Raw genomic sequence first — 25,183 nt, 5'->3', positions numbered from 1 at the left:
AGGATAACACAGGCAGTGACATCTTTGACATCAGGCACAGCAACTTCTTTCTAGATATGTCTCCTGAGATTAAGGAAACAAAGGCAAAAATAAGCTATTAGGACTTCATCAAAATAAAAATCTTCTGAACAGCAATGGAAATAATCAACAAACCTAAAAGGCAATCTGCAGAATGGGAGATGATATTTGCAAATGACACATCTGATAAAGGGTTAGCATCCAAAATATATGAAGAACATATAAAACTCAACACCCTGGGATGCCTGGGTGGCTCAGGTAGTTGAGCGTTTGCCTTCAGCTCAGGTCATAATCCCAGGGTCCTTGGATTGAGCCCCACATCTGACACATTGATCAGATGAATCTACTTCTCCCTCTGCCTCTGTCACTACCCCCTGCTTCTGTGCTCTTTCTCTCTCACTCTCAAATAAATAATATATTTTTAAAAACTAAGGTTCATATAGATAGAGCAAAAACTGCTGTTTTTCAAAGAAATAATCATCTACCTAGAAAAATTAACATCAACAGATACTTTTATTAACCTAAAAAGAAAATTCATCAAGATCAGTCTACAAAATTCCTTAGCATTTCTGCTACATCAACAATGGTGATTTAGGGAAAATAAAATACTAGTCACAATGAAAAGTAATTATAAAATACATATTTTAATGTAACTTAAAATACAAAACATATCCTATATGGATAAAATAAAGGACATGAAAAATGATTAGAATATATATTCTGTGTTCAAGGACGGCACCACAATATTACAACAATGTTAATTCTCTTCAGGAATATATTTTAATATTTATTTTACAGATCTAATACTAATTAGTGGTAAATCATAACTATATACAAAGAAACCATTTGGAAACTATTGATCTCAAAACTCAACTCAGAGTATATAGAATCTTAAAATCTGATAAAGGAGAAATTATATATTAAAGGTACAAAAACTGGGGGGTACCTGGGTGGCTCAGTGGTTGAGTGTCTTGCCTTTGGCTCAGGTCATGATCCTAGGGTCCTGGGATCGAGTTCTGCATCAGGCTCCCTGCAGGGAGGCTGCTTCTCCCTCTATGTCTCTGCCTCTCTCTGTGTGTCTGTCATGAATAAATAAATAAAATATTTTAAAAAGTACAAAAATGACTATTAACTTGTTCAATACAAGGAGAAAAATAAATTTATAGTCCTATTTAAATAGATACAGAAAAATGACCCCTGATTGGTTAAGATATTCTATAAGGAATGTTATATTATTGAATTATTTGAAAATAACACAAAATAATCTACTTCTTATAAGGAATGGACAGATTTATTCAACAAAAGATTAAGAAAATCGTATTTAATTATGTTAAAATTATGAATATCTTGTAAAAGACATCGTGGCCAAAGTTAACACAATGATACAGACTGAAATAAGATAATCTAAAAAAAAATAAGATAATCTACATGCCTAAAAACAAACAAAATTATGTAATCTAAAATGTTTAAGAAATTTCTACATATCATTGAGAAGGCTTTATTTTAATTAAGAATCAGAGAAATAGGGCAGCCCCGGTGTCTCAGTGGTTTAGTACCGCCTTCAGCTCAGGGTGTGATCCTGGAGACCCAGGATCGAGTCCCACATCGGGCTCCCTGTGTGGAGCCTACTTCTCCCTCTGCCTGTGTCTCTGCCTCTCTCTGTGTCTCTCATGAATAAATAAATAAATCTTTAAAAAAAAGAATAAGAGAAATAAAAATTAGATAACAATAGAATAGTACTCTGTTAAATAGAATGCAAGACTTCAGAGGCTAAATAATGTTAAATGGTGCAATGAATGTGGGCAGATAAAAATTTTCCAAATTGTCATTTATAACATAGTTGGATGTTGGCATCTTTGGGTGCAGTCTCCTGGTATCAATTAATTTACCTTTAGAATTGGGCAATTGTGTTCATGATCATTTAAATGAGAGTAAATTCTCAGAAATATCTAAATAAGAACATGCAAATAACTTCAAATTGGCTTATGGCTATGAATAACAGGTTCCTCAAAAAAAAAAAAAACAGGTTCCTCAAAGCAAGTGATTTAACCACAAAATTATTTATTTTTAATAAAAATGTCTTTATTTAAGGAGTTTGTAATGGAATATAAAATAAGCATTTCCTAATAAATCTTACATTAAAAATAAAATAAACAATAGATGACATTTCTAATGACATCAAGAATTATTTGTAAGCCATAGAAATAAAAAAACAGGTAATTCAGTAATAAATTAATTAATTAAAATAATGACTTCAAATAGATAATTCCATGTATGAGGATAGGAAAAATATTAAATGGCATTATAAATCACTTTAGAATGAGTCCAATGCAAGACATAATTTTGTGAAAATTGGAAAATCTATATAAAAATATGAAATCATACTATTAGTTTGCTTCCAGAAGAGATACATTAAAGACTTTTAATGCAATTCATTGAAAAGCATATCTGAATGGCCAGTAAATATACAAGACAGCAGTCCAAATCCATAAAAAATGCATATTAATGAAAGACTGATAAACCATTTCTTACGAATAGGTTCACAAATTTCTTTTTAAAGATTTATTTTATTTATTTTAGAGAGAGAAAGAGAGCACAAATGACAAGTGGGAGCAGGGGCAGAGCGAGAGGGAGAGAGAGAATCTCAAGCAGACTCTCCATTGAGCAAGGATCCGGACACTGAGCAAGGATCCAGACACAGTGCTCCATCTCAGGACTCTGAGAACATGACCACACCACTTAATCAATTGAGCTACTCAGGCACTCCAGGTTTAAAAACTCAAAAAAAAAAAAAAAGCAAAAACAAATTATTTTGACAAGGTAATGAAAGAAAATGCTCTTTCCCTTTGCATAGCTAGTGAAAATATAAAATCCTGCCAAATATTCTTGCATACAATTGGATGGAATTTTTGAAATTTCAGACATCTTCCTTCTAGGATATTGTTTCTATCCTATATAACTCCTAAGTGGAGAACATCATTAACAAGACGAAGCATTACCTAGAAGCTGAAGTCAACATTAAGTGAATAGTAGGTTCATAGGGAAGTAATGGTTTAGAACTGGACATGGTAAATTTAAGATGTGAAAGGAATATCAAAACAATACAAATAGGAACATTTGGTAGCACCTGGAATTTAGAAAACAATATTAAATGAAGATGTATATCAGTGATTATAAACGTGAAAAATAACAAAAACAAAAACAAATGGAAAGACAAGTCTGAAAATCTGGAGGAGTCTAATTATCCTCGAAGGAAAAATTAGCCAAGTACTAGTATTTGGAGATAATCAAGAGATAACCAGTAATAGAATCCAAATAGAGTAACCGCAAATAGCAAATGTTCAGATAAAGGAAAGAAATTAAAATTGTGTTGAAATTTCCAGTGTAGAAATCTCTAGTCAAATGACTCCCCAAATGGAATCACTTGAATAATCAATTTGGAAATAATTAGTGAATTTTAACGGAGTTCTACTTAGTGGTAATCAAGCCCAAATCTCAATGAGTATCTCTATTCATTTTATTTTAGAATCAGAAAACTGTCTGCCTGTTTGTCATTTAATCTTATGGAGTTAGTAGTGACATACTTTGAAATTACAAAAATAATTTCAAAAAAAGATTTCAAATAGAGTCAAATATATGAATGAGGGAAGAGAGACAGGGAGAAATAGAGGTTATACTATAATCTAGAAAGTAAGTGCATTTTATTTTGATCTCAAATAGTATTAAGATTCACATTTTCAAAGTAGAGAACTAATTTTATATAAGGACTTAGGAGAAAAAAGTAGGTGATGACGTACATTACTATAATTAAAGACTAGGGACTGGATATCCTGGAGGAATTGCAAGTTGAAATCACAGATGACTAGGAAGAATGTCTTACATGGGTTTTCTCTAGAAATTTAAACGTTTTCAGTTGCTTAGTAAGTAGTTCCATGTCTTCCTAGAAACATCTAGAAGGTAAGTTCAAGGAAGATGGTATATTTATCAAACTGTCCTTCTGAAGTTCAGTAAGCTGGAATTACATCTCCTTCAAAAGCTACATATTAGAAGTTTTGTTACTTTGAAGATAGAGATAGAGATAGATAGATAGAGAGTTGACCTGCAACTTATATTTTATATTATCTGTAAAATTAGAGTAATATATCTCTTATATTCAATACAGGGAATTGTAAATGTTAAGTTAAATAGTAACTGTGATGATCCAAAGTAAATGTGAGACATTTAGAGCAATACAAATATTCTAGTTAGGGACCTTTGCAAGACTCCAGTGGATCTACTCTATTCAAGTTTTCAATCACTTGTGAGAATCTTATGGATTCCACCTGTGTGCAAACATCTATTGTTTACTCATTCAATAAAAAATTAAATATAAAAAATGAATATATAGTTTACCAATCAAGAACCAACAATATAGTAAGAAGACGGAATATTTTTTGAAATAATTGCAAGTAAGTAGCAGTGGGATTACTGGAAGTATTAAAAAAAAGTGTGATAAGATATGTGCAAAGGTAATTAATGAGCATACACAGAATGACAGTTTGATGAGGAATTCATAAGAATTAATATATTCTATATTAGAACAACTCTCTGGGGCAGCCTCAGTGGCTTAGCAGTTTAGCGCTGCCTTCAACCCGGGGTGTGATCCTGGAGACCTGAGATCGAGTCCCACTTTGGGCTCCTTGCATGGAGCCTGCTTCTCCCTCTGCCTGTGTTTCTGCCTCTCTCTCTTCTTCTCTCTCTCTCTCTCCCTCCCTCTCTCTCTCTCTCTCTCTCTCATGAATAAATAAATAAAATCTTAAAAAAAAACACAACACTCTGATGGCGGCAAGAGGATAAAGCAATATCTGAAAGGTTAGTTAACTTGCCTGATGACACAGGATTTTTTTTCATTATTATTTTTTTATTTATTTATGATAGTCACACAGAGAGAGAGAGAGTGAGAAGCAGAGACATAGGCAGAGGGAGAAGCAGGCTCCATGCACCGGGAGCCCAATGTGGGATTCGATTCCGGGTCTCCAGGATCGCGCCCTGGGCCAAAGGCAGATGCCAAACCGCTGCACCACCCAGGGATCCCCTGATGACAAAGGATTTAGTGGTAGAGCAAGATAGCAAACTCATGTTTATCTGATCTTAAGGTTCATAATGTTAGCTTTTTATATAGAGCAGAGGTAGATGCCACACATCTCTAAATTTAATATATGCAGAACTTTCTGTCTACAGAATGAAGAAAGAAACATAAAGTCACATGTGCACTGATATGATATGATTTACAAAGACAAAAGATAGTAGAAGAGGAAAGACATTTTGTCTATTGCTCAGATTCTGAGTAAAATAAAACTCTTTAGTAGGGACCTCAGCTCAGATGTATATGTTGTATCTTTGGGATCTCTAAGTAGAAATGTGTGAAGTTGGCATTGGGAAATGGAGAACACATGACTTGAAAGAAAAGCTTGAATCACTTTCTGCAATACCTCACAAACAACATCAATAAAGAGATGAAAGTTTGTTCTGCAGAACATCTGAGCCATTTAACGCTTTTGAGGAAAGAGTGATATAATCCAATGGCACTTTGGAGTAAAAACTCAAAAGGGTTGTGTCAAATGATTGAAAAACAGAAAATCAGGTTTATGCATAATGTCCATGGGTGCAGATGCAAATAAGATGTTGCTGTTATTGTTGTTGTTTTGAAGTACTGATGAACTTTTTCAAAAGGAATCAGCAAGCCTTTAGTAAGAAATGGTTTAACCCTCTCTTAGGAAGCAAGAGCAGTTTTTAAGCATCATTTTATATGTAACATAGTGCCTAGTTGTTGTGTCTGGTGGTGGGATCATAATGATCATTCTTTGAATGCAGCACATCTAGCACAGAAATAGGCCCAGTGACCCAATCTGCATTCAATCAACAATCTCTTGCTTTGTTTTTCTTTCCTTTGTTCCTCTCAGTTTCTCTTCAGTCCAAGATTGTTTTTCCTTTATTATTCACTGCTTTTAAGCATTCTATTGTTGCACACTGTCTTTACTTAGCCAAGACTCTTCTCTGTTCACCTCACTTCTTTTAATTATCCTTTTAACCTGTAAGTATAAAATATAAATTAACTGTTTAGATACAATTCTGTTATGTTTTTCAAAGTATTTGTGGTGAACAATGACTTTTTATTCCACAATATGAGGATTTGATGATAATTCACAATATTCATAAGTTTGTGAGGAAATTATTAAACTACATATATAGTGAAATAATGTGCATTACATCCTTAAGTGCACACATCTAAAATCCATACCAAGCCATCATATATTAGGTATATAAAAGAAAATGTATTCCTCTGAATATAATATAACTAAGGCTTTTCTTATGTAAGTTTCAATGGGAGATGTCTGATTTACTGTTTGGAAATAAGTGCCCTAATGACTATAAAACATTGTTAATCTAGTTTCCTATGAGAGGGCAGTAAAGGAACTGAGAGGTTGTGGTGTGGTTTTTGACAGAAAATGAGGTAATGAAATATAACATAATAGCATAATATTCTTGTATCCTTTTATTCATGTTCAGCTTGAAGCAAAACAATTGGAAAAATTAGATTAGATAGGGTCCACTACTAAACTTAAATATTGTATTGCTTTATTGATAAATAACAATTCAAGACTTTGTCTCACATATAGAGACCATCTACTCTCGATTAGTCCTACTGTCCCCACACTGCTATTCTTCAGTGGGGTTCCCATATAGACTAAATAAAAAGATGATTTCATTTGTGTGAAGAGACTGTGAAGAGGCATAGTATTAAAATACACCAGAGTTTGTTACTGCACATGGATTATAAAACAGTTATGAGCAGAAAATGGGATGGTAAATGAGATCTAATCATAGAGCCAGTCCCTGTCATTTCCTAATAATGGAGACAAGGGCATCACAGTACTAAGTGACTCCAACACTTCCTTAAGCAATTTCTCTTTGATAAGCTATTCCAAAGAAATCTGCTTTATTTATTTGAATATAGAATAAACTGCTGGATGGATGCAGTATTTCAGTTCCTCTGATAATCTCAGCTGTGTCAATAGGATTGGAGCTTCACAGCAGTATATGGCCCTAATTAAGCAGGAATATAAAAAAAGAAGAAATTAGATACAGATTTTAAAAAGGCACATGCTCCATGGAGTTTCTCAGGCTCTGTAGGTTTCTTGGCATTCCCAATCTCCTAAAGACTAGTTAATTATGTAATTCTGGTCCAACTTGAAAAAGCCAATGGATCTGACATTTTGTGTATATTCAAGGATGAAGCACAATTGCTTAAATTCACACCGTGTAGAAAAAAAATAACCAAAGATCTGTTAGAATTAAATGAATCAGACTATTTGGGGGTGCTCAGGCTTCTAAGATTAAATAAGCAGCCCAATAAAGCTTTTCTCCTTTTCATATTTGTCTCCCTCAGATCAGCAACCCATTTCCCAGCCATGATACAAAGTTTAGTAAATCATCCAGGCCAGCACACAATACAGGACTCCTAAACCAACAATCCTCTGAGAAACAGGAGGACTAGAGCAGAAAAGAAGACATCTGAAACACAAAATGAAAATCACAATCATTTCCTATAAAAAAGTCTTGATTCACTAAGTATCTATTGAATATGACTCATTAAATCTCTGCTTTCATTTACTTTACATACTAATGAAGAAATACAGACAAAAATCAGATAAATCAGAGTCCTGTTGGATGGGAGAAATACTAAGGACAATAAAAACAAAACAATATTTAGAGAGAGGTCATAAGAGCTTTATGAAACAAAGTGCATATAAGAGCCTGAATGTAGTGAGGGATTGGTCTAAGGAATAGAAAATGATCAGAGAGAACAGCCAGCACGAACACACTGTTAGAACATTCCAAGAATGTTCCAGAAATGAAGAAGCCAGTGTGGCTGGTGGTAAGTGAGCCAAAGAGTAGGTAGATACAGGAGATGAAGGTACGGCTGTAATAGGTTCTATTTTGTGCACACGAAAGACAACATGCTCTATTATTTATGTGAAATCAAGGCAAAATATCAGGAAAAACATAAACTTTAGAGATATGTATTAAATTATAGGTTGCATGTGGGGGTGATGGACTATGAAAGAATATGATGAAATTTTTTGGAAAACATCAGATATTTTTATCTGAGTTAGTAACATAGGTTCAAACATGTATCAGATTTCATCCATGGTATATTTAAGATGAATTCAGTCAATTCACCTTTCTAAATGTATGTTTCGCTTACATAAAGAGTTTGTACAAATGTCAAGAGACAACAGCATAATATTGCCATATTATTTATTTATTTATTTATTCATGAGAGACAGAGAGAGAGAGGCAGAGACACAGGCAGAGGTAGAAGCAGGCTCCATGCAGGGAGCCCAATATGGGACTCGATCCCAGGACTCCAGGACCACACCCTGGGCCGAAGGCAGGCACTAAACTGCTGCCATCCAGAGATCCTCCATATTCCCATATTATATATTATATATTATATATATAAGTCACCACTAATAAAATTAAAACATCTGGTTTTACTGGTTATGTTAAAAGATAAAAACTAAGTATGCAGCAATATTTTTATGTCATAGAGATTTATTTCATTAGTAATTCATTTAAATATTTTATAGAATTGTTTCATATATATAAAATTTATGATAGGACAGGTTTTTGTTAATAATGTAGTGGCAAACGAAACAAAACAAAACAAAAAATAACTTAACAGCATGGAATGTGTTATAAACAGATTGCATATGTAACATATAATACTTTATTAATATACAATATTATACATATAGTGTATCTATCCCTTCCCTGTCAGAGAACCATATTTACATTAGTTAAAATACTTTTGGGGCAGGTGTGTGGCTCAGTCAGTTATGCATCTGCCTTTGGTTCACATCATAATTCCAGGCTCCTGGGATAGAGCCCCATATAGAGTTCCCTGCTCCACAGGGAACATACTTCTCTCTCTCCTTCTGCACCCCCCCACTCATGCTTGGTCTGTCTCTCTAGTGTTCTCTCTGTCTCTCAAATAAATAAATAAAATCTTAGAAAAAGTAAATACTTCTGAGTGCATTGAAAAATCATTGATTTTAATTTCAAATATTTTCCACACTTATTGCATGATAACATATTCATTACAGTTTAACATATTTTAAATCTAAAAGGGCCTTTTTAGTGGTATTAAGCTAACATAATTGCTTTTGCCAGCCATTAATACAAAACAGGTAACTGATTTCTTTTCTCTCTGTTTCCATGGCCTAGATCATTAAACCTTTAAGTCCTAAACCACATCAGAAGTTATTAAAATTCTATTTAAAGTTTTAAAAATACAAAACAGGTAAAACAACGTACAGTAAAATCATGTTTTTTAATAAATTTATCTTTTATTGGTCTTCAATTTACCAACATAAAGAATAACACCCAGTGCTCATCCCGTCAAGTGCCCCCCTCAGTGCCCGTCACCCATTCACCCCTACCCCCTCCCTCCTCCTCTTCTACCACCCCTAGTTTGTTTCCCAGAGTTAGGAGTCTTTATGTTCTGTCTCCCTTTCTGATATTTCCCACACATTTCTTCTCCCTTCCCTTATATTCCCTTTCACTATTATTTTAAATTATAGTTTGTCAAGTAAAATGTACATTTTCAGTAAATCTGGCACAAGTACATGTACACTTTTCATTTTCTAAAGCCTAAAACTGAAACACCAAACACACTTTTCTAAATGACTCTCAGAGTAGAGAAAGCACATACAAATACAAAGAAAGAAACCCAGTGCCTTAATCATTGAAGAGAGAAACAAGAGAATTAAAAAAATGATTGTGACAATAGGAAATCAAAAATGTGCTACTGTGTAGGTGAAGAAATCCCCTGCAAGAGTCTTGCTAAGGGCATGAGAGAGATCAATTTTATACAAGAGAGAATAGTCTAAAGATAAAGTAGGAGCCATCTCTCTTTTCTTCAATAGTATTCATTTAAAAAATTCTCGCATGTTACAAACTATATTCAACATTACATTTTGTACTGTACATTACAAATATGGTCTCATTTGTCTTAAGAGCACTCTACAATATCAATATTCACTATATTCAATATCAAATACTAGTGGAAAATGAGGCTTGGAGAATTAATCTAAGATTACACAGGAAAATAATGTTTGAGCTGTTTGGACTATGCTCTTTCACTATAACTAGCCACCTTCACCAGTACAATGACCCATACCAGAATATCTCATGGGTACACCAGATTTTAAGAGATGGAGTAAGAGATGGGCATATTGGTGAGGAAGTGTTTTCTCTACAAATTACCATTATTTTCAATAAGTATTATTTAAGGTACTTCTAACTGATGATTTCTTAATGTCTTCTGTTTACTTGATGTTTGAGTAGTCCCATTTCATTTCCACTAGTACATAATCCTTCTACACTTTGGTAGAAAAAAATTTGTATCATAGGGTGATATGCTATGTTCAAAGGAAAAAACACAATGGAAAATCTCATTGACTTCCTAGCAATTCATGAGTCTTCTTGTGACTCTTAGTGTATTTCCTAAGGGATTATCCATATTATATAGCTGAGCTGACTTAGTTGCTAAAAATTAGATTATATGCATCTTGGGAAACTATGTTCTAATGATGAAACTTATTATATGTGTTATCTACACTTATTTCTAAAAATCACATCAAGCTAACAATAAACTTTAATAATCCTAGGCTGTAAATTGAAAACAATATACTGAGAAAAATATTTTTCCATATATATATTATGTTGTAGATGTGGTGATTTAAGCTAGAAGTCCTTGATATTTCCATGACAGAGTCTTGACCACTGTTTGCGTGTTATATTCTCTACAGTGAGTATATTTATCATGGCATGGGGGAATCAGACCTTCAACTCAGGCTTCATCCTGCTGGGAATCTTCAATTACAGCCCCACCCACATCTTCCTCTTCTCCCTAGTCTTGGGCATCTTCACAGTGGCCTTCATGGGAAACACTGCTATGATTCTCTTCATCTACTTGGACACTCAGCTCCATACACCCATGTACTTCCTCCTCAGCCAGCTCTCTCTGATGGACCTCATGCTTGTCTGCACCACTGTACCCAAGATGGCCTTCAACTATATGTCTGGCAGCAAGTCCATTTCTTTGGCTGGCTGTGGAGCCCAGATTTTCTTCTATGTGTCCCTGCTTGGAGCAGAATGTTTCCTGTTGGCTACAATGGCCTATGACCGTTACGTTGCCATTTGTCACCCATTACGATACTCAGTTCTCATGAATCAGAAAATCTATTGTGTTATGGTTGTTTCTTCCTGGACCATTGGCTTTCTTGATGGTATAATTGTCATTGCAGTTGCACTTTCTTTCCCATATTGTGGAGCCCGGGAAATACCCCACTTTTTCTGTGATGTCCCTGCTCTTCTCACTCTCTCATGTACTACTACATTGCTCTTTGAAAGGTTAATGTTTATTTGTTGTATAATTATGCTTCTCTTTCCTGTAGCAGTAATCATTGTTTCCTATGTTCATGTTATTGTGGCTGTCATTCACATGGGGTCTGGAGAGGGACGACAAAAAGCTTTTGCCACATGTTCCTCCCACCTCATGGTGGTGGGAATGTATTATGGAGCAGCTATGTTCATATACATGCGGCCTGTTTCTGATCGTTCCCCCACCCAGGACAAGATGGTGTCAGCCTTCTACACGATCCTCACTCCCATGCTGAATCCCCTCATCTATAGCCTCCGCAACAAGGAAGTATCCAGAGCATTCATGAAGATGTTGGGGAAGAGCAAGTCTGGAGAGCAAATTGCCTAATTAACTTTTTTCCTATCTACTTTATGCAGAAATCTATGTATTCAACTGATAGAATTCAGCACCCAATATTTACCTATCTTTGTATCAAAAGTTTTACAGACAAGTACATAAGATTTAGAAAATGAAAAACTGTGAGCATGCTTTTTTCATTGAATATTATATTTCTTTTGTTACAGAAATTTCAAATGATGACTATAGGTAAATATTTGCTATAATATGCACAATTGTATCATCTGTGTTATGCAATACCAGTTAACAATGGAGAGATATTGGCCAATCATAATACCACATAATATTATAATAAAACAAAGCACTGATAACCTTTTCTTTTTAATAAATAGTTTTACATTTGTCCAATCATAACATTCTTCAGAGTCCAATATCATACCTTGGATTAATCAGTTTGTTAAAATGAATAATAAGCTTAATTATAACCAAGTTATAAATTTATAAGATTATTATAAAAATTAACATACTTTACCTAGATAAAGAAAAGAGGTATCAGAATGATGATTAAGCATATTGAGTCTACCTTGTAATGTACATTGTCCTTCTTCAGGATATCAGAGGATTAGGGAACTTGTATTTATTTCCTTTTTCTATAGACATCAGCCTTTTATATGGGAGACTGAAATGTGATTCCTCGAAGTTTGGTCTTTTCATTTTTAAATGTATTGATCATTATAGGGGTTTTGTGCTATAAGGAAAAGTGATCAATATTGTAATAGCAAATTTTAGGTTTTCTGAAGTCTGTATTTTTTTTAAATAAATCACATGTCATGTGTAGCATCGCTATACATAGTGTTGTAATGATATGAAATATAGTGCAATTCTGGGGATTCTTTTGGGGTTTTTTAAATAAATTTATTTTTTATTGGTGTTCAATTTGTCAACATACAGAATAACACCCAGTGCTCATCCCGTCAAGTGCCCTTTCAGTGCCTGCCACCCAGAGGATTCTTTTGTTTTATGAAGAACAACTGCTATTTGAATTTTAACTATTTTCTTAAAACTCCATTGTAATGAAACTGAATTACTTTTCCTTTGCTGCATAGCAAGTGAAACACAAACTCAGTAGCTCTAAATAACAATTGTTTATTTAGCCCAGTATAGATAGGTAGGAATTCTTGCATGGTTAGCCTGGGTTTTCTGCTTAAGGTGTCACAAGGTGGCAATCCAGGTGTTGGCCGAGGGTGCAGTTATATATAAGGCTCAGGGTCATCTTTCAAACTCATATGGCTGTTGAAATAATTCATTTATTTGCACCTGAAAAACTCATTATCTGACTTCTTCAATGCCAGCAGGAGAACCTGTCACCTAAAGAAAAGCCTAAATCCTCTTTTAAAGGTCTGCCAACTGGTTAAGACAAACCAACTCAAGATAATCTACATTACATAACTTGAAATTAATTAATTTGGGATCTTAGGTACATTTCACTCTCTCCTTATATAATAACCTAATCATAGGATAAATGCCAGGAAGAATAAATCATAGGGAAAGTTTAGGATACTACCTACTATATACACCCACATAACTTTCGGGCTCCCATTTATAAAAGGCATAACAAGGTAGTTACAATAACTTTTTCCTCAAACACAGGTTTACTATTATTAAATACATGTTTCACATCTCATATTGTTTTTTTTAAGGCTAATATGGACAGTTTTATTCTTTCATTTTTTTTCCTCACCCTACTCCTCCTGAGTCACCTTCTCCCCTCCCTGCTAAATATGTATCTCCTTTCTTCTTTTTTTTAATTTATTTTTTATTGGTGTTCAATTTACTAACATACAGAATAACCCCCAGTGCCCGTCACCCATTCACTCCCACCCCCCGCCCTCCTCCCCTTCTACCACCCCTAGTTCGTTTCCCAGAGTTAGCAGTCTTTACGTTCTGTCTCCCTTTCTGATATTTCCCACACATTTCTTCTCCCTTCCCTTATATTCCCTTTCACTATTATTTATATTCCCCAAATGAATGAGAACATATAATGTTTGTCCTTCTCCGACTGACTTACTTCACTCAGCATAATACCCTCCAGTTCCATCCACGTTGAAGCAAATGGTGGGTATTTGTCATTTCTAATAGCTGAGTAATATTCCATTGTATACATAAACCACATCTTCTTTATCCATTCATCTTTCGATGGACACCGAGGCTCCTTCCACAGTTTGGCTATCGTGGCCATTGCTGCTATAAACATCACATCTCATATTGTTGACAGATTTGAGAGTTAGTTAAAGATGGGGCAAGAAAGGGCTACCCTCACTACTGTGAATTGGGAATATTAAGGGTGATTATCCCAGAGTGCCATTTATCATTTCATCTTTCCACTAATGACTTAAAACTGCTAGGAAGAATATAACATGATCAATAGACATACATTCTCTTATGACTAAAAAATAACATAAATAAAATTTTATGTATTCAGACCAACACTACAAGTTTGGTAGGGATATGAAGTGAAGGTTTTCATTACAGCAAAATCCTCATAAGCATCATATAGATTTCTAATTTACATAGAGTTTAAAGGTAACATATTTATGTCTTAATTTTTGTGGTAAAATGAGTATGCAGTATTGTGGAAAAATAAGTGTTTTTTATTCCTTGGTGGAACCGTGAGTTGCTAAATTCTTCCATGAAGGCAATTTAGCCTTACTCATCTAGATATGTAATTTTTTGTAGCTTTGAACAAATATATATATTTTTAAAGATTTTATGTATTTATTCGTGAGAGACACAGAGAGAGGCAGAGACACAGGCAGAGGGAGAAGCAGGCTCTATGCAGGGAGCCGATGGGTACTCAATCCTGGGACTCCAGAATCACGCCCTAAGCCAAAGGCAGACGCTTGACCGCTGAGCCACTCATGCATCCTTGAACAAATATTTTCTAAGTTAAAATATTATCTTTAATAATTAACAGTCTAATATTGACATACAAGTAAGGAAAGGAGAAAAATTATAAACAATATATATGACCAATTGTAGAAGGATTGAATAAATACTATATAAACTTCTACCTTTATTGTCAATTTCATACTAACATTGTGTAATTCATGATTCCTAAAGAAAAAAAATCTGTGTGCCTGACCATCTTTTTTTTTAAAGATTTTATTTATTTATTCATGAGAGACATAGAAAGAGGCGGAGACACAAACAGAGGGAGAAGCAGGTTCCCTGCGGGGAGCCCAATTTGAGACATGATCCTGGGCCTCCAGGATCATCACCTGAACCAAAGGCAGACACTCAACAACTGAGCCACCCAGGCATCCCAAATCTTGAGATTCTTCATGGTCTTTCCAGTCATTACTAGGTAATAGGTACTATTTCCCCAAAGCCCTTAACAGTAAATGGGCTGGTCTATCCACTTTTTTCACTTACAGATATTTGGGAATAAAAATTATGGTTAGATCAAACCATATTGTATTCCAATGATTTCCATACCTTGATTTTATTGGAAAATCACTTTTATATACTGGGGAAAATCTGTTTTCTCATTATTAAACATATACATTAACTAGATGATTTAAGTCTCAATGACTTCCTTTGGTTCTACATCAGCTGAGATGATTTCTTATGATGTGTTTGGTTTTCCTGCCTCATTTGCTCCCTTATTCCTTCCCTCACCCCTTTTTATACCAATTCCATTTTCTCCTTTCCTGTCTTAAGTCCCAACTTTCTTCTTCTTTCCCATTCACACATTGTGTTTCAGCTGACTACTCCACATTCACAGTATTCTGTTCCTATGTCTGTCTTTATATCTTTGCTCTTGCTGTCAAAGGGATTCTCATGAAGAAACATACACAGATGTTTACAAGATTGACTTACAGTTATCTGGTAAAACATCCTGAAATCAATCTAATAACTAATTTGTAAGTGCATATTGGAAGCTTTCAGTCGGACACTGATGTATGGAGGTAATTGATATAAAGAGGGTTTACTGGTGATTTTCAAGATATACAATGTCTAGAGATGGAATGTATTCTAGATATTGTTATTTTTAAAAAGATTTTATTTATTTATTCATGAGAGACACAGAGAGAGTGAGAGAGAGGTAGAGACACAAGAGGGAGAAGCAGGCTCCATGCAGGGAGCTCGACGCAGGATTCAATCCTGGGTCTCCAGGATCAGGCTCTGGGCTGAAGACAGTGCTAAACTGCTGAGCCACCTGGGCTGCCCCATATATTCTAGATATAAAAGGCAGCTGTATTTAGTTAGCAGGGAGAAATTAAAATAAAAGGGAGAATATGAGCATCATAGCAAATATAGGAAACCTAGGGAATGGGAGCAGATATTTGCCAATGTCTTATCAGATAAAGGGGAATTATCATAAATCTATAAAGAAATTATCAAAATCAACACCCAGAAAAGCAAAAAATCTAATGAAGAAATGAGCAGAAGATGTGAATAGACATGTCTCCAAAGAAGACCTACAAATGGCGAGCAGACACATGAAAAAATGCTCAACATCACTCAGAATCAGAGAAATACAAATCAAAACCACAATGAGATACCACATCACAACAGTCAGAATGGCTAAAATGAACAACTCATGAAATAATAGATGTCAAGGATGTAGAGAAAGGAGAAGCCTTTTACATTAGTGGTGGTAATGCAAACTGGTGCAGACACTCTGGAAAACAGTAGGAAGCTTCCTCAAAAATTTAAAGATAGGGGCACCTGAGTTGCTCAGTGGTTGAGCATCTGTCTTTGGCTCAGGTCGTGATCCCAGAGCCCTGGGATTGAGCCCTACATCAGGATCCTTTCTTACACACATGAAACCCAGTTATAGCTTTACTCATGAATTTCCTCTACTCAAATAATGTGAGATATTAAAACCATAATGTTGTATTAAAGAATTGAAATGTAGAGTTCTTATTTGAAGTTCCTCTTATCCGTGGGGTTGATAAAATCTCAGCAATAGTTGATGGTGGTGCAGCTCTTAACTAAATAGAGGCACTAAGAGAGACAAATGAAATAGGGTGGCATATGGTAAGATAAGACATACAAAATACAGAATAAGGGGCAAGATGGCGGAGGAGTAGGGTCCCCAAGTAATCTGTCACCACCAACTTACCTAATAACTTCCAAATCATCCTGAAAACCAATGACTTTGGCCTGAGACTTAAAGAAAGAACAGCTTGAACACAACAGAGAGAAGAGTTTGTGCTTATAACAAGGTAGGAAGATGGAAATAATAAGAAAGAATTGAGTAGGGGACTGCCAGAGGAGCCAGACTAATGCCAGGCACAGACAGCCTCCAGGACAGGAAAGGCCAGTCCCCGAGAGGCAGGAACTTTAAAAATCCACACCAGATTCTTCCTGGATGGAAAGGTGCTTAGCATGGAAACCAGGCAAAATCACAGGAAGAGCAGTGGAGCCTCCAGGTTCACAGGGTCACTAAGAGAGGAAGTGCACCCGAGGGAGAGGCGTCACAGACTGTGGGCCGAGCTCAGTAAAGGGTGGGAGTGCGTGCCCAATGGGTGGTCCAGAGAAGCTCAGGTCAGCTCCGTTTGGAGGGGGCTGCGCCCTGCATCTTTCAGGAGCAGCGGCCCGGGAGCCTGATTCCAGCAGCACAGGCCCCAGATCCCAGGGTGCTGAGCAGACACAGCCCAAGATCCTGTGCTCCCTCCAGAAACAGCAAGGGCAGGGTGGGCACAGGACAGAGAGGATGCTCCTGCCGCTGGGCACAGCCAAGCTGTCCAGGTCAGCGACCCTGCCCCCAGGAGCATCGGCCAGTGCAAACTGAGAGACTGCGCGGGAGTTACTGTGGGAGCGGACTCCAGGGCTGGACATCAGGCTACCACCAGCGTTGTTGTTACTCCAGGTGTCACCCTGTGTCTGGGATGGAGCGGGGCTGCCAGGAACAGGGGCCTCACAGGATAAACAGCTCCCACTGAGCCATGCACCTGGCAGGGGAAGGAGCAGCTCCCCCAGGGGCACACACAGCAGGCCCCTCCCCCAGAAGACCAGCTGGAAGGATGGGGAAGATCAAGTTCTTGGCTGAGCAGCACTAGAAAGTTCCATGGGAGGTAGAGGGATTTACGATATATAGAACCCGAACCCGAGGATACTCCTTGTTTTGTTTTTCTCCTTCATTTTTCCAGTACAACTCATTCTTAATCACTCAGCACTGAGCAAAATGACTAGAAAGAATTGCCAATTCTCTCACCACAAAAGAAAGAATCAGAAACAGTACTTTCTCCCACAGAGTTACAGAATTTGGATTACAATTCGATGTCAGAAAGCCAATTAGAAGAACAACTATAAAGCTACTGGTGGCTCTGGAAAAAAGCATGAAGGATTCAAGAGACTTCATGACTGCAGAATTTAGATCTAATCAGGCTGTAATTAGAAATCAAATAAGATGCAATCCAAACTGGAGGTCCTAACAACGAGGGACAATCAGGTAGAAGAACAAGTTAGTGACATAAAACACAAGTTGATGGCAAGGAAGGAAACTGAGGAAAAAAGAGAAAACCAATGAAAAGATCACGAGGAAAGTTAAGGGAAATAAATGACAGCCTCAGAAGGAAAAAAAATCTACATTTAATTGGGGTTCCAAAGAGGGCTGAAAGAGACAGAGGACCATAAAGCATATTTGAACAAATCATAGCTGAGAATGTCCCCAACTTGGGGAGGGAAAGAGGCATTCAGATCCAGGAGATAGAGAGATCCCCCCTAAAATCAATAAAAACTGTTCAACACCCCGAAATCTAATAGTGAAACTTGCAGACTCCAAAGAGAAAGAGAAAATCCTTAAAGCAGCAAGGACAAGAGATCCCTAAGGTATATGGGGAGAAGGATTATGTTAACAACAGATCTCTCCACAGAGACCTGGCAGGCGAGAAAGGGCTGGTACGATATATTCAGGGTCCTAAATGAGAAGAACATGCAGCCAAGAATACTCTATCCAGCAAGGCTCTCTTTCAGAATAGAAGGAGAGATAAAGAGCTTCCAAGGCAGGCAGAAACTGAAAGAATATGTGACCACCAAACCAGCTCTGCAAGAAATATTAAGGGGGACTCTGTTAAAGAAAGAGCAAGTCCAAGGAAATATTCCACAAAAACATGGACTGAATAGGTCACATAATGACACTATATTCATATCTTTCAATAGTGACTCTGAACGTGAATGGATTTAATGATCCCATCAAAAGACGCAGAGTTTCAGACTGGATAAAAAGCAAGACCCATCTATTTGCTGTCTACAAGAGACTCATTTTAGACAGAAGGACACTTACAGCCTGAAAATAAAAGGTTGGAGAACCATTTACCATTCAAATGGTCCTCAAAAGAAAGCAGGGGTAGCAATCCTCATATCAGATAAATTAAAGTTTATCCCAAAGACTTTAGTAAGAGATGAAGAGGGACACCCTATTATACTTAAAGGATCTATCCAACGAGAGGACCTAACAATCATGAATATTTATGTCCCTATGTGGGAGCTGCCAAGCATATCAATCAATTAATAACCAAAGTAAAGACATACTTAGATAATAATACATTAATACTGGGAGACTTCAACTTAGCGCTTTCTGCAAATGACATATGTTCTGAGCAAAACATCTCAAAGGAAACAAGAGCTTAAATTATACACTACACCAAATGGATTTCACATATATTTACAGAACCTTATATCCCCAAAAAAATTGAATACAGATTCTTCTTAAGTGCACATGGAATATTATCCAGGATAGACCACATACTAGGTCACAAATCAGGTTTCACTGATACCAAAAGATTGGGATTGTCCCCTGCATATTTTCAGACTATAATGCTTTGAAACTAGAACTAAATCACAAGAAGAAATTCAGAAGAAATTAAAAAACGTGGATGTTAAAGACCATCCTGCTAAAAGATGAAAGTGTTAACCAGTAAACTAGAGAAGAATTTAAAACATTCATGGAAACTAATGAGAATGGAGATACAACTATTCAAAATTTGGGATACAGCAAAAGCAGTTCTGAGAGGAAAATACATCACAATATAAGCATCCTTCAAAAAATTGGAAAAAAAACCTCAAATACACCAGCTAACTTTGCACCTAATGGAATTGGAGAAAGAAGAGCAAATAAAACCTACACCAAGCAGAATAGGAGAGTTAATAAAGATTTGAGCAGAGCTCAATGAAATAGAAACCAGAAGAACTATAAAACACATCAACAAAACCAGGAGTTGGTTCTTTGAAAGAATTAATAAGATAGATAAACCATTAGCCAGCCTTATTAAAAACATAAGAGAAATTACTGAAATTAATAAAATCATGAATGAAAAAGGAAAGATCAGAACCAATACCAAGGAAATACAAACTATTTTAAAAACTTATTATGAGCAGCTATATACCAATAAATTAGGCAATCTAGAAGAAATTGATGCATTTCTGGAAAACCACAAATGACCAAAAATGGAACAGAAATAAATAGAAAACTTTAACAGGCCAGTAACCAGAGAGAAAATGGAAGTAGTCATCAAAAGCCTCCCAAGACACAAAAGTCCAAAGCCAATGGCTTCGCAGGGATTTTCAATCAAACATTTAAAATAGAAATAATACCTATTTTACTATAGCTGTTCTGAAAGATAGAGATTCCATCTCTTTCTATTGGAGATTCCATTGGAAGTATTCCTACTTCTCTCTATTGGAATACTTACATTGGAAGTATTCCTACTTCCAATCTCATTCTATGAGGCCAGTATCACCTTAATTCCATAACCAAAGACCCCCCAAAATGGAAGTATAAACTAATATTCCTCATGAACACAGATGCAAAAATTCTCAACAAGATACTAGCCAATAGGATCCGACAGTACATTAAGAAGATTATTCACCATGACCAAGTGGGATTTATCCCCAGGATGCAAGGCTGGTTCAACACTCCTAAAGCAATCATTGTGATAGATTGCAATCAACAAGAGAAAAAACAAGAACCATAGGATCCTCTCAATAGATGCAGAGAAAGCATTTGACAAAATACAGCATCCATTCCTGATCAAAACTCTTCAGAGTGTAGGGATAGAGGGAACATTCTGCAGCATCTTAAAAGCCATCTATGAAAAGCCCACAGCAAATATCATTCTCAGTGGGGAAGCACTGGGAGCCTTTCACCTAAGATCAGGAACATGGTAGGGATGTCCACTCCCACCACTGCTATTCAACATAGCACTAGAAGTTCCAGCCTCAGCAATCAGGCACCAAAAAGAAATAAAAGGCATTCAAATTGGCAAAGAAGAAGTCAAACTCTCTCTCTTCGCAGATGACATGTTAATGTTCATAGACAACCCAAAGGACCCCACCCCAAGATTGCTAGAATTCATACAACATTTTGGCAGTGTGGCAGGATACAAAATCAATGCCCAGAAATCAGTGGTATTTCTATACACTAACAATGAAACTGAGGAAAGAGAAATTAAGGAGGAAATCCCATTTACAATTGCACCCAAAAGCATAGGATACCTGGAAATAAACCTAATCAAAACGGTAAAAGACCTATACCTTAAAAACTACAGAACACTTCTGAAAGAAATAGAGGAAGACAAAGAGATGGTAAAATATTCCATGCTCATGGATTGGTGGGAATGTGAACTGGTACAGCCACTCTGGAAAACTGTGTGGAGGTTCCTCAAATAGTTAAAAACAGAACTGCATATGACCCAGCAATTGCACTGCTGGGGATTTACCCCAAAGATACAGATGCAGTGAAAGACCGAGACACTTGCACCCCGATGTTTATAGCAGCAATGTTCACAAAAGCCTAACTGTGGAAGGAGCCTCGGTGTCCATTGAAAGATGAATGGATCAAGAAGATGTGGTTTATATATACAAACGAATATTACTCATCCATTAGAAATGACAAATACCCCCTTTTGCTTCATGTGGATGAAACTGCAGGGTATTATGCTGAGTGAAATAAGTCAATCGGAGAAGGACAAACATTATATGGTCTCATTCATTTGGGGAATATAAAAAAAAAGTAGTGTAAGGGAATAAAGGGGAAAGAAGAGAAAATGAGTGAAAATATCAGTGAGGGTGACAAAACATGAGAGACACCTAACTCTGGGAAACAAACCAGGGGGTGGAAAATGAGGTGTGGGGGTGAGGTTACTGGGTGATGGGTATCGAGGGGGACACTTGACAGAATAAGCACTGGGTGTTATGCTATATGTTGGCATACTGAATTCCAATTAAAAATATATACAATAAAAAGATAATTTAATAATACTATTAACAGTCCTATGCTAAGACATTTGATAACATACATGAAATAAACATCTTGCTTTAATACACATTGTGGTAAAACTCACACAAGAATAAACATACAATCTTAGTGTGTCTATAACATATTAAATAATTTGCATCAATAATCAATCACTTTCCAAAATAGAAAGAAACAAGCCTAGAAATGGTTCAGTGGTATATTTTAGTGAACATTTATGGAAGAATTCATGTTAATTCTCTTCAATCACCTACAGCCTATAGAAGGAAAGGGACTACTTCATAAGTCATTTTATGAGATCAGCATTCTCTAATGCTAAAACCCAACAAAACGTTTCAAGAAAAGGAAACTGTTGGGGGATCCCTGGGTGACTCACCGGATTAGTGCTTATCTTTAGCCCAGGGCGTGATCTTGGAGTCCCATGTCAGGCTCCCTGCATGGAGCCTGCTTCAACCTCTCCCTGTGTCTCTGCCTCTCTCTTTCTCTGTGTCTCTCATGAAAAAAATAAATAAAATCTTTAAAAAAAGAAACTATAGACCAATATCTTTCATGAATATTTTTCTAAAAATATTCTATTAAATATAATTCAACAATGTATAAGCTTAATTAAACATTGTGACTTAATGGGATTTATTTTAGGTGTGTATGTCTGATATGTCTGATTGAACCTTCAAAAATAAATTAATACAATTAATCACATCAACAAACTAAAGTAGAATAACACGATCATATAAATATATACAGATATTTTTTGGTAAAATTAAGCACTTGATTTTACATAATAAATACTCTTAAACAAGGATACAGAATTCCTTCAACTGTTTAAGAACATCTGCAAACATCTACAACTAATGTCATACTTACTAATGAAAAATTAGTATCATTTCCCTTAAGATAAGCAACAGGATGTCACATCTACTCTTACTCAACATTGTATTGGCAGTGCTAACTAGTGGAATAAAAGAGAGAAATAAAAAGAATACAGATTGGGAAAAATAAAATAAAACAGCATCTATTCATGAGGACATTATGTCTATAGAAAACACAACAGAATCAAGCAAAAGCAAAACAAAACAAAACCTCCTGGCAGTAATAAGTGATTATAACAGTCACATGATAGAAGATTCGTATGCAGAAATCCATTGTTTCTTATATATTACCATTGAAAAATTGTAACTTAAAATTAAAAACGCATTACTATTTGCATTAGCAATACTGAAAATAAAATATTTGGTATTAATCTAACAAGGGTCTATTATGAAGGAACTAGAACATTCTGATGAAAGATACAAAGAAAAACTAACAACAACAACAAAAACCAGAGATAATCCATGTTCATCGATAGGTAAAAATGCTATTTTATTTGTTTTTGTTTTCAAGTTGAACAGATTCAATGAAATTTTATTCAAAATCCCTGAAGTTATTTTGTGTATATCAACATTTTAATAAAAGTTTATAAGGAAGGCAAAGGACCTGGAAAAGCCAGAAGTGTTGAATGAGAAAAAGAAAATTGGAAGGCCGACATTTCACCAAGATGTACTATAAAAAGAAAATGATCAAGACGATGTTGTATTGACAAAACAGACAGATAAATGGAACATAAGAGTCCAGGTATCGACCCTCAAATAAAATAAAATCTTAAAAAATATATTAAAATTTTTTTTCTCCTTAGAGTTTTATGGATTTCTGTCTTGAAGAATGTTGAAAGAATTAAACTGTTTTCCCTGACATATATAAATATGCATCTTTTACATTCTTGGCCCAACTTCCTTCTTTTTTCTAAAGATTTTTATTTATTCATGAGAGACACAGAGAGAGAGAGAGAGAGAAAGAGAGACAGAGAGGCAAAGACACAGGCAGAGGGAGAAGCAGGCTCCATACAGGGAGACTGATGTGGGACTCGATCCCGGGTCTCCAGGATCAGGCCCTGGGCTGAAGGCAGTGCTAAACCACTGAGTCACCCAGGCTGCCCGAGAAAAACAAATTTTGATTTTTACTTAATAGTATATGTGAGATGGACTCCAGATTGGTTAAAGATTTATATATGTTATGTAATGTCACAGAATTATTTGAACATAATATAAAATTATCTATTTCATATAAAGAGAAATAAAACTAGTTAATAACAAAAGATTAATGTTATTTAATTCCTTGAAGATTAAGAATATTAATTTACAAACGGAGATCATGGCAAAAGCTAACACACTAACACAGATTGGAAGATGATATTTTTCAAGTCTAAAATGAACAACCAGTGGTGTCTTTCTCAGTCTGTTAAGTGCCTGACTCAGCTCAGGTCTTCATCTCAGAGCCATGAGTTCAGGTCCTGCATTAGGCTCCACAAAGGGTATGGAGCCTACTTAAAAATAAATAAATATATATACACAAAATGAACAAATCAATAAAACTAAAATATTCAAGGAAATATTACACATTAAAATTTGTGAAACAAACAAAAATATTTTTCTGGAGATATATACAATTTAATTAATATTCAGACAAAGGGCCTACTTAAAAATGAATGAGTGAATCAATTAATTAAACGAACAAATCAATAAATGCTAAAATATTCAAGGAAACATTACACATAAAAATTGGTGAAACAAATCAAAACACGTTTTTTCTGGAAAGATACATAATTTCATTTATATTCAGACAAAGGGCAATTTAACAATGATTAAATATTTCTTTTTACTCAATAGATTAGGAAAATTTCAAAAGCTGGATAATATTAATTAATGGCAAGGATATGGACAGATAAAGTTTCTCAGAATTGCTTTTTTTTTTTTTTTTTTTTTTTTTTTTTGCTTTTGAAAGTATATCCTGATAGTGACAATGTGGAGAGCAATCTGCTGATACCTACTTAATTTATATTTGCATGTAAAGTAGAAGTTAGCAGTTTTGTTCATAGCTATTAATACGAAATAAATTATAATTGTGATCCAGAATTATAAAATGATTCAAGTACTTTATAAATTATTTAATTATGAATAATTGTTTTTCAAACATATGACTTCATATGTGACTGAAATACAAAATCATTTATTTTATTATGTTAAAATCTGGACTTAAGGGATTGCTCAAAGTCTTCAGGAACCTACATATATTGCAATTGCAACATAAATACCACAACA

At 35.4% G+C, this 25,183-nt stretch overlaps 1 protein-coding gene across 1 annotated transcript; it reads left to right on the top strand.

Annotated features, from left to right (window-relative positions):
• Positions 1-10,888: 10,888 nt before the first annotated feature.
• Positions 10,889-11,836, top strand: LOC140609582 (olfactory receptor 2M3-like). Its single transcript, XM_072784787.1, has one exon. It carries the CDS (start codon positions 10,889-10,891, stop codon positions 11,834-11,836), a length of 948 nt encoding a protein of 315 aa, XP_072640888.1.
• The last annotated feature ends 13,347 nt before the right edge of the window (positions 11,837-25,183 follow it).

This window comes from Canis lupus, chromosome 18 (genome assembly GCF_048164855.1).
Source record: "Canis lupus baileyi chromosome 18, mCanLup2.hap1, whole genome shotgun sequence".
Taxonomy (NCBI): Eukaryota; Metazoa; Chordata; class Mammalia; order Carnivora; family Canidae; genus Canis; species Canis lupus.
Note: the sequence above shows the minus strand (reverse complement) of the source record. Positions and strands in the feature narration are given on the sequence as shown.

Coding starts and splice junctions, on each gene's coding strand:
- LOC140609582 (XM_072784787.1), top strand. CDS start 10,889: ATGGCATGGGGGAATCAGACCTTCAACTCAGGCTTCATCCTGCTGGGA.